The following is an 18,539-nucleotide window of genomic DNA, read 5'->3' on the forward strand; positions in this document are numbered from 1 at the left end:
GCAGAGAGAGAGGGAGACAGAATCCAAAGCAGGCTCCAGGCTCCAAGCTGTCAGCACAGAGCCTGATGCTCAAACTCATGAGCTGTGAAATCATGACCTGAGCAGAAGTCAGATGCCCAACTGACTGAGCCACCCAGGCGCCTGAGATTTTATATTTTTTATTAGGAATTTTTAACATGTCATGGATATATAATTATTGATATACTTTCTATTTATCATTTTATTTGTTGTGTGTGAAGCAGTGAACAAATTAGATACAGTTCTTCCTCTGTGGATTCTGTTATATAATGGGCAATATTTTAAATGATATTTCTGTATATCATGTTATAGGTGAAAAGTACTTTCTCATGTACTATTTTTTTTAATGTTTATTTATTTCTGAGACAGGGAGAGACAGAGCATGAGTAGGGGAGGGGCAGAGAGAGAGAGGGAGACACAGAATCCGAAGCAGGCTCCAGTCTCTGAGCTGTCAGCACAGAGTCCGACGAGGGGCTCAAACTCACAAACCGTGAGATCATGACCTGAGCTGAAGTCAGTCGCTCAACCAGCTGAGCCACCCAGGTGCCCCTATCTCATGTACTATTTTATTCGTTCTTCAGAAGTCTTCTTTAAGGGAGGTGTTAGCCATACTCGAAAGGAGAGAGGAATTAACAATATGGAGTTACAGAATGGCAATTTGGGAACCAGAATTCATTCCTCAGTTTGGTAAATGCATGATATCAAACTTTTATATAGTCACTCAGGAAAAACTCCATGGAACTCATAATTATCTTTTAGAGTATTTTTTAAGTAAGCTATACTATATGTAAAACTATTTCCACCTGTATTAAGCTCTTCTCTGTGTTTGACATTTTGTTGGGCCAAAGAGGCAATAATTTCCAAATTAAACATAGTTTCTGTCCTCATGGAGTTTGACTTTGATTTGGAAGCTAAACACTTTTGGTGTGGTCTAAGATAAAGGCAATATTGTCTTAGAACATATCTAAGAGCATTTCTTCTGTCCTGTTGCCTGTCAGTTGGCTTCTTTCATTCTCTATTCAAGTGTAACTTCTTTGAGAGACTTTTCCAAAGTCTCTACACCACAATAAATTCCCCTTACTATGCCCTCAAACATTACCCAGTACTGTTCTTAAAATAATATATAACATACTTTATTATAATTATCGGCATGTCTGGGGTTTTTTGTTTTGTTTTGTTTTTTTGTTTGTTTGTTTGCTTTTGCTTTTGTTTTTGTTTTTTCTTTTTGCAACTGTTTAATTCTGTGTCTTTAGTGACTAGTGTAGTGCCTGGAACACAAGAAAGGCTCAAGAAGTGCACAGTGAATAATCAATGCATGCTAAATTTTGTTCTGTATCCTCAGCAGTACCAACCTGGCATGCAGTAAAGGAGTCTGACCTGTTACCATGACTGTAGCAAGATTCTTGAATATAACATAAACTCTAAATTCTTCAATAATTGAAGCTTGATAATAGGGCATAAATACTCATGTTCAGTGGCTTTTCCAAAATGATAAAATGTTTCAATGTTATAAATCTTATAGTACCCTCTAATAAGAGAAGAAAAATTGGAATAGCAACTCTACATGTTTTTTCAAATTTCTATATAATTCATTATGTAAACATAAGAAGCATTAAGATGAAAATAAATACAGCTGTAGGCAAATTGAGCTGGGGATATTTTTAAAAGAGTAACAGCAAAAAAATGTTACTTAGAGATATTCCTTTTAAGTTACATGCTGTGATAAGCATGGCTGTTTTATGTAAAGGTTGAATCACTAAACTCTACACCTGAGACTAATACTACCCTCTATGTTAACTAAGTGGAATTTAAATAAAAACTTTTAAAAAAGTTATACCTGATATATTTGTCTTAATTTATAATTTTGAAAGTGTTTCTATTCATTTAAAAATATATTTTGGCAGATACATTCGGGAGTTCTGGAAACCTGAAAATTATTTTTTAATGAATATAGTTATGAGAATTTTAAATAAGTAGTGATTAATTTTGCTAGAATGATATATTTGTAGTATTCTCATCTCATACAAAATAAATAATCATAACCTGCATTTGCACTTGAAAAATACAAGATAATTGGCAATGTAATTGGTTTAGTGTGTGTTATGTGTATGTGTTTTGGTTTAGTTTTTTTCAGGTATGGTACCCATATTTACAGTTAAGTTTTGTTTTGTTTTGTTTTGTTTTGCTAAAAAATATATTTTCAATGAGGAGGAAATTAGGCACTTAAATTATGGACATGGATACCTTCTAATACACAGATATGTGTAATACAAAACAGAGCCTAAAGATAAAGGTAATGATTCAATTGTGGTTAAAAACGAGAGGGCGGAGAAGCATTCGGCTACATACAAAGAAAAAATCCACCCACTTGTCTTATATTTGCTTTGTTCAGAAGGCAATAGTGACTTTGAAGTAGAAAAATATTGATTCATCATGTTATAGCCAGAGGGATGTTAATACATTTTCCCCTTTTTCTTCCAGCACACTGATTTATGTCAGTACATGGACAAGCACCCTGGGGGGCTGCATCCAGATAATGTGAAGGTAGGAAAAGATCTTTTTAAGCCAGCGGTTAGCATTCTTCATGTGTATTTTTTTTTCATCAAAGTCTAATCTCTCTACCATAACTTAAAAAAATTGTTGTGTAAAGAGAAGTGATATTGAAGTAAACTATGGTTAGTGCTCTCTTGAGTGATTGGAAACTATGTTTAAACATTAAGTCTTTTCACTGGAATATTATTATTTAGATTTAATTCTATTTTTGTTTCATGCTAATAATAAGTGAGATCCACTGGAATGCTGTTTTAACACTGTTTTTAAGAGAAGAGAGTTTCAGGTAGCTCTCCCTTAGAACTTCATACTAAAGTATCAGTAAGTTTCAGTACAAAATACTATGATCCAAAACGTTATGGTGCGTTCATAGTACATATTTTTTTATTTGTATGTACAAACAGATAACAGTTTCCTACTGCTCTCCTTCATTTCTTTTATTACAAATTGGATTGCTGTGTGTCGAAAGAACTAAGTTTTTCTAACATCTGACCTAGCACCCATCTTGGAAATTGTTTCAAAATTTCATGCTTCAAATAGGAGATTCTTTTTTGACATCTGTGAGAGCGTCAGAAGATACCAAAGTTATATATGAAGGTTTAATGATGTGCTCACATTCTGTTATTCAAATGACTACCTTTCATGATCCTGAGAATCAATTGAGTGCTATGGATGTATGTAAAGAAAAATTCTGCCCATTTCTTCCTAGGCATTATCTATTGACATCACTCTTTGCAGCAGGCATGTTTCTTTTGTACTTTTCTCTTTGCTTATAAAAATATATATGCACATATGGTATTTTGTGTGTGTTTATTTTGCTCTATAAAAATAACATGCTATTGTATATCTTTTTAAAATATGTATCATGGATATCCTTTAAAATCAATATATGATTGTAGTTTAATCTTCCTGAAAACTGCATATGAGTCCATAGTATGAAAAAACCATAGTTTTCAACTGTTTCTTATTCATGGATCTTGGCTTGTTTCTAGAATGTTGCTATTGTAATGAATTCTAGGCTAAATAATAGTATGAAACCTTTACATTCTTATTTCTTTTATATATCTAGTTAATGGATTTTCTTTACTAAGAGACAAGATTTCAGTTTTAATGAATTTGACTGGAACATTTGCCCACAAGTTTGTAAATTATAGGAGGACTGTTTTTCTTTACTCTCATGAGCATTGACCATAACCAATCATTTTAATTTTTGCCATTCTGATAAGTAAAATTGGAATACCTTTTATGTTAGTGTTTTCTTGGCTGCTAGTGACAAGTATCTTTTCACATGTTAAGATCTTGACTATTTGTAATTACGTTGCCTGTTCTTATATATTACCTATTTTTCTAATGTTGATTTTCTTATTTTTAATAAGTTGTAGGTGATTGTTAATATTTGTGGTATTAATGATGATTTTTATGGTGGCCAGTTATGTTGTATAACTTTTTTAATTAAAAAAATTTTTTAACGTTTGTTCATTTTTGAGAGACAGTGGGAGACAGAGTGTGACTGGGGGAGGGGCAGAGAGAGAGGGAGAATCTGAAGCAGGCTCCAGGCTCTGAACTGTCAGCACAGAGCCCAATGTAAGCTCTGATTGTGAGATCATGACCTGAGCCGAAGGTAGACACTCATCTCTGAGCCATCCAGGCACCCCTATGTTGTATAATTTTAAAATGCAGGAACTTGTAGCAATTCTGAAATAGCATTGTGTTTTAGACAAATAATAGAATCAATATGGTTTTAGACAAATAATAGAATCAATAATAGAATCAATATAGTCTGTTGTTTCATATAGCTCTTTTTTTGTTGTTTTTTTGTTTTATTGATAGATAAATAATTTATCTTAGATATTTATGATAGATAAATAATTTAAATTCTTTGTTCATTTTTCTTCAAAATCAGTTTCCGTTGACATAAACAATTATTTAGTCTTAAATTGGGGAAGAAATTTTAACAGATGGAAAGACTCGTTTCGTCAATCTTGGCCATGTTTAAGTCTAACTCCAAACATTAATATCATAACATGAACTTAATTTTGGTTTTTTTCCTAAACATTGAAACATTTTAAGTTCTCTTATTTACACATTAAATGTTCTCTTCTTAGGGTTGATTAGGTTCAAAACCAATAGTACAATACATCCTTACTCTTGTTTCCTACTTTAACCCTGGGGATCTGTAGAGAACCCAATTAGTGAGACCTTCAGCTCTAGGGGACCCAGGGGGCTCAGCTCTAGGGGGCTGAGCCTGCCAATCTCAGTGAAAATCAACAGCTACTCTGAGCACTTTGACTTCTTGACTTCCAAGTTCAGTGACAAGATTGAGATTAAAGAGCTGACTGAACCTTTTCAAAAAGAACCATGACATCACTGGATTTTTATTATTCTTGCTTGGTTTTCTTATCAACCCTCTGTGTGTCATTAGACATGAGCTAAGTATTGGTGGAAATTTTTGTTGGTGAAACAAAGAAAAAAGCTTATTCCACAAAGCATCACCATGTTCACCATACTCAGGCCAGTGTCACTGGTGATTTTTGTGGCATTTGTAAGTTCTGCTTCTTCCATTACATTTTATTTTTCCTTTATCTCCTAGTGGTCTTGAGGAACTTGACTTCTAGGTTGCCGTTTTTCAGCAACTAGTATGTACTTGAAATCATGTTTCAACAACTCTTATCCAAGTTTTGCAAGCTTTTCTTTTATTCCATGGTCATTCGTTGTTCTTCAAATACCTAGTGTTTGCTACCTATTCCCAGCCCTTGTTGTGCCATGGCAGTAAACATGGTTTAATAGTTAGTGCCTTCCTAGGCTGTGGTGAGAAACTTAATGGTGAATTCATTGTGCAGTCAGAATAGAAATAATGTCACAGAAATTGGACGGAACATACACAGTGAGTCTGGAGATTAGTCATATAGAGCAGGAATTATATATACTCAGAAGTTGCTTGATGTGATCACAGATTGATGCCTTACTACATTTTTGCCTTTAAAAGAGAGTGATGTGATTTACCTCTTCTTATACCATTTTGAATAACTGAAAGTCAGCAAAATGTATTGATGTATAGTACCCCTTTACACATAGCTATTGAAATCTCAGCTCCTTCAAAGCATAAGAGACTCTTAAAAACTGAGAACAAACTGAGGGTTGATGGGGGGTGGGAGGGAGGGAAGGGTGGGTGATGGGTATTGAGGAGGGCACCTTTTGGGATGAGCACTGGGTGTTGTATGGAAACCAATTTGACTCGGCTCCTTGAGGATTTGCCAAAATGTATTGGACAGTCTTCTCGAAATATTTACGTGTACAGGAAACCTCAGTAGTCATTTAAAGGTCTTCAAACGTGGCTCCATGGCAGAGTCACCTGCAAAGCTTTAAATGTATATATATTCTCTCCTCTCTTCCAAATTCAGAATAATATTTAAAAATTCCTTTAAGTAGGAAGAGGTGGGCATTTGCTCAGACCCAGTGCTGAGAGCCCAGGTTGCCTCCCATGATCCACAGTGTCACCTTGCTCTCCCTGTGACCCTGCATGGCTTTACCTGTGGAGGACATGTGTGCTTGCTAACAACCCTGGCCTGTCACCCTCTCACAGACTTAAAGCCTGCCTCTGCTGCTCTTCACTCTGCCGGTGGGGTGATCACTATGGACAGGGGCTGGGCCAGTAGGTGGGGATGGGGAAGAGCATGAGAGACAGGGTCTGGCCTGTGGTGCTTCAAAAAATAGGTGTCAGACCCATGCTTCAAGGTTGAAAATTGGAAGTGTCTTTTGTGAAGAATCTGATCAGTCCAAGAGAACAGACCTAAAGAATCCAGGCAACTCTACAGCAAAGACCTCCTTTGACATAAGTAACTTGGAGGGAGCAAAGTTGTGTGCATTAAATTAGAGAAAGATTGTAAAGAAGACATCAAAAAATTATCAATACTCTCAAAGATGTAGAAGAACTATAGTATATCTATAAAATAAGAATGATAAGTTATTTTTTTAAAAAAGGAACTTAGTGAACAGAAGGTTGCTTTAGAAATTAACAATATGATGACAGAGTGGTGCCTGAGTGGTTCCGTCAGCTGAGCGTCTGCCTCTTGATTTTGGCTCAGGTCATGATCTCACAGTTTATGAGTTTGAGCCCTGTGTTGCACTCTGTGCTGGTAGTGCAGAACCAGCTTTGGATCCTGTCTCCCTCTGTTTCTGCCCGTCCTCCACTTGCATGCATGCACGCACTCTCTCTGAGGCCTCTCAAAAATAAGCCTTAAACAAATATGATGAAAGACATAAAAAAATAACAAAAAAACATGGGTGATAAAAGTAAAGAAGTTTTCCAGAAAATAGAGTATAAAGCACAGATCTGAAAAATGAGAAAGAAAGTATCAAAAAAAAATTTGAGGTCCAGTCCAGGGGATCCAACCTCTGAATAATTGGAGAAAATGTGCAGGAGGAATCATCAAAGTAATAGTCATTCAACTACACTTTTTCCAGCTGTGGAGGATGTGAATTTCAAGATTAAGAGGGTCCATTAAATGCCCATAATATTTAATGAAAATAGACTGACAATAAGATTCCTTATTGCAAAATTTTAGAACGCTGGTTTTGAAGAAAAATCCTACAAAAGGAAACGGCTTTACTGTGATAGAATTATAGTGGCCTTAGCCTTTTCAGCAGCAACACTGGAAGGGAGACAGCAGTGGGACAGTGGCTTGAAAGTTCGTATTTAAAATTATTCCCTCAGGGAGCCTGGCTGGCTCAGTCAGTAGAGCATGTGACTCTTGATCTCATGATCATGATTTCAAGCCCTATATTGAGTTTAGAGCTTACTTAAAAAAAATAAATAAATAAAATTATTCTCTCAACCTAGTATTCTATACAAACTATCAATTGTGAAGGTAAAGTAATTATTTTCAGATGTTCAAAAAGTTGAACATAATGCCCACTGTGCATCCTTTCTCAGGAAGCTACTTGAGGATGTACTCCACTAGAATTCAGGGTATAAACCAAGGCAGAGAAGACAAAGAAACCAAGAAACAAAGGCTGCCACGGAGAGAGATGCAGGAGGTTTTCAGGACAATGCTGAAAAGAATCCCAGGATGACAGTTATGCATTAGTCTGGGAGAGTAATCCACTGGTCCAGTTGGAGCAGGTCAGGGGTTTCCAGGAGAGATTTCCAAGAAGAGGAAATTGTTAGGTAAAATACCTAATGTGTTTGAGAAGATTTATGAGATGGGAAAAGAGTTTGGTGTTGAATTAGCACTAACTGCAAAGAAAACTAACCAAAGGAAAACAAACCAATAAACAAAAGAACTAGATCATCAGTAACACCAGGAAAACCAAATTATTGTGTGGGGGTGGGGGTGGGGGTAAAAGTATTCATAGTAAACTAAATGGCTCAGGTCTAAATAATATTTACATAGTCATAATAATTTAAATGTTAATGTTGGTAAAATTAAAAAGGAAAAATACCTCTGAGTGATTCTGCTATAACCAGGCAAGCTCCTTCCAGGATTAGTATCCTAGAAATGTTTTTTGACTCTGTCCAATGTTCTTCTCCCTACACTACATGATTAATACATTAAATTACTGTAAGTAGCTTATCATTTAACTTTATATGCACTCAGTCACATAGTTTTATCATCATTTTCATATTGAAGATAGTACTCTTATCTTCTCTGAGGGTGTGGGAAGTTAAAAAATAGAATGCAGCTTGTTAATGCCTGTGTTTTGGCATCTGAATTGCCATGCACGGAAGCAGACGGCCCTTATTACCATGTTGGTTTCCATGGGAGGCCACTCACCTAATTATGCACTGGCTTTTCTTCACCTGCTTAGACACAATGCCCTCCTCCAGGGTTACATTTAGGATCTGCACTGCAGGTGAAATTATTCTCAAAGTAGTCTGACTGTGACATAGTGACAGATGTCCCACAGGTATTTCTGTTTGATATATTAATGCATTTTTTTCACGTTGTGGTATTTATTGTCACTTAAATCTATAAATGCAAAATGAAGAGCATAAGAATAATATTTACTAAGTTAACAGCTGTTCATAAGGCTGAGATGTTAATTTAAAAAAAAACAGTTGAGCTAAAATAAGACCTTGTAATGGTTCTTTATAAATTTAAGGAGATGGGAAAACCAGGTGAGATCCACTTTTATGTTAAAAGAGCATATTCTTTAGTAACTCCAAAGCTCTGTGTTTACCTAAATAGCTTGTAGATCATTAAATGTTTGGAATGTTGTAGATACTGAATATTCATTGTAGGGAACAGAAGGAAAGTACAGTGATCAGACCTTTTTGTTTCTAAATCTGGCAATTTTGACTTTTAGTTTGATTATTGGGCAGCATAAAAATATATGTAAAGCATTTGTCTTGGATTCTAAAAATGTGAATATTTTTGTTTAGATTTCATATATCCTTGTTTACAGTAATACTGTGGGATGTCATGTACCTAAGAATTGAGATTGTTCTTTAATGTGAATCAGATAGAATTTTAAGCATTGCAAACATGATAGGTCATTGAAAAATGAAAGAGAAAAGAACAACTGGAATGATACATAATATAATATAATATAATATAATATAATATAATATAATATAATATAATATATTGTATATATAATAATACAGTAAGGCATGGAATTCTACAGTAATTTTATGCTAATTCTCAGCAAAACATCTGTTAAAGTTTATCTTTCTTGATGTATATTCCTGGTAAATACTGAAATAAACTCATAACAAAAAAATAATAGTAAACTCACAACAAAAAATAAACTCATAACAAAAACTGTCAATGTTAACTAAATTTCTAGAATCATTTGCTATTTTGCCCACAAAGTATATCTGTTCTCAACATGACATTGTGAAATAAATATTCACTATTAACTAATGGTTTGTTTCTTAGCATAATATCAATTTTAGACAAATGGGTAATTTTAGCAGTTAATTACTTAGAGGGCAATTTAAAATCTCAATCAAAAGCCTGAGGACATTGTCCTTGTTATAAATATTTATGATGATTAAAGGTATAGCAAGCAATTGCTAGAACATAATTGGTATGTCAGAAACTAGTTAGAATTTGGGGGGAAGGATAGTTTATTTTTTCCCCCTTTTAAGCCATTCACTATAAATATTATTAGGTTTTGGCTATTATCGTTGAGTTGAATGCAGAACTTGTGTTAGTTCTTCAATTTATAATTTTCAGTGATTTACAGGTTGATCATTGAGGTAAAGAAAATGACCATAACAGCCTAAATTTTACCCTTCATTCAATGTTTCATGTGTTCTTTAAAAATGGATAATCATGAGAGACTAAAAAAAATTAAGGTTCATAAAAAAGATTAATTGATGCTGTCTCCAGGTGATATCTAGAAATGTAGATGCATGAATCTTATTGATGACATTGGATCTTCCTGTATTTTTCTGTAATGCACCTTCATATCCATGTTATCTTAATGGCTTTGCAAGAAGATTCCTTTCAAAAAAAAGCATTTGCATTTTTTCAACAAAATTGTTTTGGATAATCCAAAATAATCCAAGTGGTTATGAATACTGTACCTTATTCTCTGAAATATCTGACATGCTACTGGCATATAGCTGAGTTTTATTTTTTTAATTTCAATATCTATATTAATTAAAAAGATATTAGGTTTATTATGCTTGAAAAATTGCTATTTTCCTTTCATAGTCCAGGGAACAAGCAGGTGTATAACAGACAGAATAATGTTATGCCAAATTAAGACTGTCTTATACAGATGGCACCGAGAATTGATTCCTAAATGAGACTTTCTAATGTTCAGATAGAAAATCAGATAGCACCTGATTTTCTCCATATTCTACATTAGAGCTCTCATTTAGCTGGTAATGATTTCCTACTATGCATTACTGTGACTATATAGAGGCTTTTCTCATTCTGTATTTTGAGAAATAGGATTATTTCATGAAGTCATTAATGAGTGCTTTAGTCTCAGCACCTGTCCAGGTTTCTTTTGAACATTTTTATCCTATTTTTGCTATAACAAAATAATCTTCCCTATCTAGAAAGTGAAGGATTAACAATAAAAGAAAGTGAAGCTTCATGTGTTGATTCATATTGTGCTCGACGTTCACAGGGGCTCTAAGCAGTGAATTTCTGGTTAAGATGTGGGGCCCACTTTCCGCCGTTCAGATCATGTCTTTTGTATCTTTGGCATCATATGCTTGCTTATCTGCTTGTAACAGTTTGGATCAGACAAAGGAATCAAGGCAGGTAATTAAACAACAGACTCTTTCTTAGAAGTGCTTTGAAACCTGGATTTAAAAGAAATCACCCCAAAGATTTATGAAGTACAACCATCAGAAGTATGCCATATGATATTTTGTTGAGATGGAAGATGATTGTAAATGGAATCACCCAGCTTGGGGAGTACCCAGTGGGAATACACCTTCCTGGGTTTTAAGCTTAAGCCATTCACCTTGCCTCTCTCCCCTTTAAGGGTTAAGGTGGATCCTGCACTTGACCTCTTTGTTTGCATGTTTTCCAAGACAAACAAGAGGACCCAGGAGAGAAATCAGGCTGAGTAATAGAGTTATGTACACACTACCAAAGATATTTGTAATTTTTTTGCACAGGTACAGCCTTCATGTGACTAGCCAGTACATCTCATTAATGTTTTGTCATAATGTATCCATTCCTATTATTTGAGACCTATCTGAGAGGATGTAAAGAGAGGTCTTTTGATCACTGTATCCAAATTCAAAGTGTTTCCTGCATTCCATTTGAAATTTATTTTTCTCAGTGCTACAGCTTATACATAGAAGCTTTCTCTAAGACCCTTAGACTCAAGGTTTATCACCTTTGCCAGTTTTTCAGTCTGCATCTCTCTCACATACACACTTTTTTTTTTTTTGTAATTTTATTGCGTTTTTATCTGAAAGTCAGGACCTCTCACTCCCCTTCAGCCATTTTGCCCATCTCCCTATTCCCCTCTTCTCGGGCAACCACCAATTTCCTGTTTATGGGTCTATTTCTACTTTTTTTGCTTGCTCATTTGTTTTGTTTTTAGATTCCACATGTAAGTGAATCATATGGTATTTGTCTTTCACTTAGCATAATACCCTCTAGGTCCATCCATGTTGTCACAGATGCCAAGATCTCATTTTTTTATGCCTGAGTAATATCCCATTGTATGTATGTATGTATACCTCTTCATCCATTCATCTGTCAATGGACACTTGGTTTGCTTCCATATCTTGGCTATTGTAAATAACGCTGCAATAAAACATACGGGTCCATATATCTTTTTTAATTAGTATTTTCATTTTCTTTAGATAAATACCCAGTAGTAGAATTACTGGATTACATGATATTTGTATTTTCAATTTTTTTTGAGTGCATCCATACTATTTTCCATAGTGGTTCCATCAGTTAGCACTCCCACCAACAGTGTACAAAGGTTTCTTTTTCTCCAGTTCTTGCCAATACTTGTTATTTCTTGTCTTTTTGATTCTAGCCATTCTGACAGGTATAAGTTGATATCTCATTGTGGTTTTGATTTGCCTTTCCCTGATGATGAGTGATGTCGAACCTTATGTATCTGTTGGCCATCTGTATGTCTTCTTTTGAAAAATGTCTATTTAAGTCCTCTGCTCACTTCTTAATTGGGTTAATTGGGTTTTTTGGTATTATATAAATTCTACATATATTTTGGATATAAAACCCTTATCAGATCATTTTCAAATATCTTTCATTTCAGTAGGTTGCCTTTTTGTTTCATTGATGGTTTCCTTTGCTGTGCAGAAGCTTTTTATTTTGGTGTAGTCCAAATAGTTTATTTTTGCTTTTGTTTCCCTTGCCTGAAGAGACATGTCTAGAAAAATGTTTCTGTACAACAATGTCAAAGATTACTGTTTGTGTTCTCTTCTAGGAGTTTCATGGTTTCAGGTCTCACATTTAGGTCTTTAATCCATTTTGAGTTTATTTTTGTTTATGGTGTAAGGAAGTAGTCCAGCTTCGTTCTTTTGCATGTAGTTGTCCAGTTTTTCCTGGATCATTTATTTAAGACACTGTCTTTTTAAAAAAAAATTATTTTTTTTTTTATTTTTTTTAATTTACATCCAAGTTAGTTAGCATATAGTGCAACAATGATTACAGGAGTAGATTGATTCCTTAATGCCCCTTACCCATATAGCCCATCCCCCCTCCCACCACCGCTCCAGCAACCTTCTGTTTGTTCTCTATATTTAAGAGTCTCTTATGTTTTGTCCCCCTCCCTGTTTTTATATTATTTTTGCTTCCCTTCCCTTATGTTCATCTGTTTTGCTCATATGAGTGAAGTTATATGATATTTGTCTTGCTCTGACTAATTTTGCTTAGCATAATACCCTCTAGTTCCATCCATGTAATTGTTAATGGAAAGATTTCATTCTTTTTGATTGCTGAGTAATACTCCATTGTATATATATACCATATCTTCTTATATATTTTTTTCATATCTTCTTTATCTGTTCATCCATCGATGGACATTTGGGCTCTTTCCATACTTTGGCTATTGTTGATAGTGCTGTTATAAACACTGGGATGCATGTGTCCTTTCGAAACAGCACACCTGTATCCCTTGGATAAATACCTAGTAGTGCAGTTGCTGGGTCAGAGGGTAGTTCTATTTTTAATTTTTTGAGGAACTTCCATACCGTTTTCCAGAGTGGCTGCACCAGTTTGCATTCACCAGCAGTGCAAAAGAGATCCTGTTTCTCTGCATCCTCACCAACATCTGTTGTTGCCTGAGTTTTTCATGTTAGCCATTGTGACAGGCGTAAGGTGGTATCTCATTGTGGTTCTGATTTGTATTTCCCTGATGATGAGTGATGGTGAGCATTTTTGCATGTGTCAGTTGGCCATCTGGATGTCTTCTTTGGAGAAGTGTCTATTTATGTCTTTGTCCATTTCTTCACTGGATTATTTGTTTTTTGGGTGTTGAGTTTGATAAGTTCTTTGTAAATTTTGGATACTAACCCTTTATCTGATATGTCATTTGCAAATATCTTCTCCCATTCTGTCGGTTGTCTTTTAGTTTTGCTGATTGTTTCCTTCACTGTGTATAAGCTTTTTATTTTGAGAGGTCCTAATAGTTCATTTTTGCTTTTGTTTCCCTTGCCTCTGGAGACATGTTGAGTAAGAAGTTGCTGCGGCCAAGATCAAAGAGGCTGTTGCCTGCTTTCTCCTCGAGGATTTTGATGGCTTCCTCTCTCATGTTTAGGTCTTTCATCCATTTCGAGTTTATTTTTGGGTATGGTGTAAGAAAGTGGTCCAGGTTCTTTTTTCTGCATGTTGCTGTCCAGTTTTCCCAGCATCACTTGCTGAACAGACTGTCTTTATTCCACTGGATATTTTCTGCTTTGTCAAAGATGAGTTGGCCATACGTTTGTGGGTCCATTTCTGGGTTCTCTATTCTGTTCCATTGATCTGAGTGTAAGACACTGTCATTTTTTCATTGTATACTCTTGCCTCTTCTGTCATAGATTAATTGACCATATAAGCATAGATTTATTTCTCAGCCATCCCCCTATCTTTTTTAAAAAGTTGTATTCATATCTTATCAATTGATATTAAGACAATTCATGTAGACTTAGTGTCTAGGATGTTACTTTAGGCATTAAAATCATTTTAAACTTCATTTATTACTATTCATTGTGTGTAAAAAAAAAGAAAGACCCTTTAGTTAGGGGAGAGTAGCAAGCATACATTCACAAATGTAGTTGAGAAAAACTTGTATTTCATGCAATTTCTTTTAGTTCTAAAAAGTACATATCAATGAGGTCAGTTTTATAACTCTGAACTGTATTGACAAATAGAAACCTCATAACAACAGGTCTTAAGAAGATTATATGATCCAAATTCCTTGAAACAACTGTTTCAGTTTTTTTCTTGGAAACTTATGTTGGATAACTATTAAAGCCAATAGCTTAAGTTTGACTATCTTGTTTCTAGTTATCTGGGGAATATTTCTAGTACTAATTTTAGGGTTTTGACCAACTTTATTAAAGGGAAAATTCTCACCCTCAGCCTTACCAGCTTGCTTCATTATATACACAAACCCTAATAATGTGGAAACCTACTTACTATATTAGAACTTCTTTCAGGGAACTTGGCAAAACAAAGATCTGTCTTTCAATCCCTTTTGACTCCTTTTAAATATCCCAGGTCTGGTTCCCAAGGCTTCAATCTGCCTGCTTAAGGCGGGTGTCTCTGTGTCTTGAACAACACCTTGCTTGATATCTACCATTGCCCTGAGGCTAGAAGAGAAGACAGAGTGGGTGGCCAATTTACCTGGTATGCTCAAAGATCACAGAAAGTGTGTAAAATCTTTCCCCCAAGAGCTTGCCCAAGTCCCAGCAGTTCTCATTTTTGGAGTTCTTCCTCTCCAGAAATACATCCTCTTTAGGAATAAGATATTAATGTTTAAATATTTTAGACAATGTGTATTAAATAGTTGTTACATTTTCTTGAAATGATAAAATGTTATGTATCTCAGTACCTTGAAGGAGTAGAGCAAAGGAGAAGACCATTGAATGAAAGATCTCAAAAAGGGCAAAAAGTGGCAAGACAAGTTCCCCCTGCTACTCAGATATTCCAAAAGCTGCACCTGTCTGTAGTACGTGGCAAAAAAGTACATACCTACAACCTGATGCCTGGGCATGAATATCTGTGTTTTACACCATCCAGTAATACATTTCACACCATCAAGTGTGTCTAAAGTGACACAAATTATACCATAATATTTATTTCTGTCTCCCTTACATCTCTATGTAACATTCTAATTATTCTTTTTAAAAACTTTAACACATCAAACTGCAATGATGTTTTATAAAATAGAAACTGTTTGGCACGAGTTCTGTATATTGTATTCGAAATTAGGATTTGGTATTTGCATCAGGTATTTGCACATTTGAACGTCACCTAAGTGAAATGAATCATGATGAATCATATTGTGGCCTTTAAAAATTGAAGAAGACCTACTCATGTAATGAAACCATTCTCTGATGTATATTATAAAATATTTTGACATTTATCAGATAAACTCAAAGTTTCTAATTATTTTTCATCTCCATAAAGCTTGATGTCTGCATAATTTCATGTTTGCATAGCCTATGGGTTTTTAAACAATACAGTTGTTAAACATATTATTTGAAGTATTTATTGCCCATGTACAACTTTGGTTTATTTGCCATTGTCATATTTTCTGGCCTTAGATTCACACAATATATAGCTATTCAAATAGTATACATACTGAAAAAAAAATCAAACAGTACATAAGCAGTACTCTTAATTTTGAGTACTCTTTGCTCTTGTCAGAGCAAGACAACAATAGGTTCAAATATTAGTATTACCTCTTACTTGCTAGGTGTCCCTTTGGCCAATTCATTTAATTTCTCTGAGCCTTTGTTTCTTTATCTGTGAAATAGGGATAATAGCATCTATCTGGCGGAAGTGTTGGGAGGATTAAATTACCTAAATGAGTGTAAAACACTTAGTGCAATGTCTGTCATAGTAATCACTTAATAAGGTGCAGTTATTATGCTGTTCTGTTATTCGTAAAATTATTAAATGATACAATATCCCAATGTGAATGACTGTTAAAGATAACTAAGACTCAACCAGTCATTTAAGTTACAGAGATGAGAGATTTAAGATACAGAGATGTTAAACTTGGTCCCCAGAAGGCAAAAAAAGTATGTGAACTAAATGTCTTTGTAAGAACTAGTTGTATACCATAAGACATAGGGTCCATTGCTAATAGTTCTAATAAGCTTTCTGTAAGCCCCGAGAGACTCTAGACATTCCTCAAAGAAAGTTGACCCATGACAATCTGTAAGATGTTCACTGTGCTTCGTCTCACATTAAGTGGAACCACATATATTAAATAATGCATGCGTTTCAGACCATTCGCAAAACCTAATGACTGTAAACATTGAGATAAAGAACATCTGGGATTGGAGGAGGGGAAGATGGTGGCGTAGGAGGATGCTGGGCTCACCACGTCCTACTGATCACTTAGATTCCACCTACACCTGCCTAAATAACCCAGAAAACTGCCAGAAGACTAGCAGAATGGAGTCTCCGGAGACAAGCGCAGACAAGAGGCCCACGGAAGAGGGTAGGAAGGGCAGCAAGGCAGTACGCGCTGCACGGACTGGCGGGAGGGAGTCGGGGCGGACGGGCAGCCCGCGGGCCAAGCAGAGCCCCCCGAGTCTGGCTTGCAAAAGCAGAGGGGCCGGAAGGAGTGTGTTCCTACAGCAAGAGGGACTTGACATCTGGAAGGTTATAAGCTAACATCTCTGCTCGGAGAGCAGGAAGGCTGGAGGACAACGGGAGGGAGAGTTGCTGAGCCCCGGGATGACAGAGCTCAGGTTGGGGAGGAACAAAGGCATTCGCCAGCGCCATCTCCGTCGCCCATCCCCCAGCCAAAATCTCAAAGGGAACCAGTTCCTGCCAGGGAACTTGCTTGCACCTCGCAAACACCCAACATTGTGCTTCTGCGGATCCATCCCTCCACAGCAGGTCTGACTCCCTCCCCATGCCGCAGGGCCCCTCCCTAAGTGGATCACCGAAGGATAAGCAAGCTGAGCCTGCCCCTCCAACCCCTGTGCACCTTGCCGATCCACCCCAGCTAATATGCCAGATCCCCAACACCACAAGCCTGGCAGTGTGCAAGTAGCCCAGAAGGGCCATGCCACCCCACAGTGAATCCCACCCCTAGGAGAGGGGAAGAGAAGGCACACACAGTCTGACTGTGGCCCCAGCAGTGGGCTGGGGGCAGACATCAGGTCTGACTGCGGCCCCGCCCACCAACACAAGTTATTCAAGACAGCACAGGGGAAGTGCCCCCCAGTTCCGCACCACTCCAGGGACTATCCAAAATGACGAAACGGAAGAATTCCCCTCAAAACAAACTCCAGGAAATAACAACAGCTAACGAACTGATCAAAAAGGATTTAAACAATATAACAGAAAGTGAATTTAGAATAATAGTCATAAAATTAATCACTGGGCTTGAAAACAGTATAGAGGACAGCAGAGAATCTATTGCTACAGAAATCAAGGGACTAAGGGACAGTCAGGAGGAGCTAAAAAATGCTATAAATGAACTGCAAAATAAAATGGAAACGACCACAGCTCGGATTGAAGAGGCAGAGGAGAGAATAGGTGAACTGGAAGAAAAAATTATGGAAAAAGAGGAAGCTGAGAAAAAGAGAGATAAAAAAATCCAGGAGTATGAGGGGAAAAGTAGAGAACTAAGTGATGCACTAAAGAGAAATAATATACGCATAATTGGTATTCCAGAGGAGGAAGAGAGAGGGAAAGGTGCTGAAGGTGCACTTGAAGAAATAATAGCTGAGAACTTCCCTGATCTGGGGAAGGAAAAAGGCATTGAAATCCAAGAGGCACAGAGAACTCCCTTCAGATGTCACTTGAATCAATCTTCTGCAAGACATATCATAGTGAAACTGGCATAATACAAGGATAAAGAGAAAATTCTGAAAGCAGCTAGGGATAAACGTGCTCTAACATATAAAGGGAGACCTATAAGACTCGTGACCGATCTCTCTACTGAAACTTGGCAGGCCAGAAAGGAATGGCAGGAAATCTTCAATGTGATGAACAGAAAAAAATAGGCAGCCGAGAATCGTTTATCCAGCAAATCTGTCATTTAAAATAGAAGGAGAGATAAAGGTCTTCCTAAACAAACAAAAACTGAAGGAATTCATCACCACTAAACCAGCCCTACAAGAGATCCTAAGGGGGATCCTGTGAGACAAAGTACCAGAGATATCACTACAAGCATGAAATCTACAGACATCACAATGACTCTAAACTCATATCTTTCTATAATAACACTGAATGTAAATGGACTAAATGCGCCAACCAAAAGACATAGGGTATCAGAATGGATAAAAAACAAGACCCATCTATTTGCTGTCTACAAGAGACTCATTTTAGACCTGAGGACACCTT

General features: G+C 36.2%; 1 protein-coding gene across 4 annotated transcripts in view; it reads left to right on the plus strand.

Annotated features, from left to right (window-relative positions):
• The window catches only part of CDK14 (cyclin dependent kinase 14), a 600,313-nt gene that overhangs the window by 274,409 nt on the left and 307,365 nt on the right, over positions 1-18,539 (plus strand). For all 4 annotated transcript variants that reach the window (XR_006211062.1, XM_042966088.1, XM_042966101.1 and 1 more), the window contains exon 7: positions 2,500-2,562. Coding sequence is in view for 3 of the 4 variants with exons in the window: in XM_042966088.1 (XP_042822022.1) it covers positions 2,500-2,562 (63 nt within the window). In the remaining variant the exon portion in view is untranslated. The remainder of the gene's footprint in view (positions 1-2,499; positions 2,563-18,539) is intronic.

The sequence above is a fragment of the Panthera tigris genome, chromosome A2 (genome assembly GCF_018350195.1).
Source record: "Panthera tigris isolate Pti1 chromosome A2, P.tigris_Pti1_mat1.1, whole genome shotgun sequence".
Lineage (NCBI taxonomy): Eukaryota > Metazoa > Chordata > Mammalia > Carnivora > Felidae > Panthera > Panthera tigris.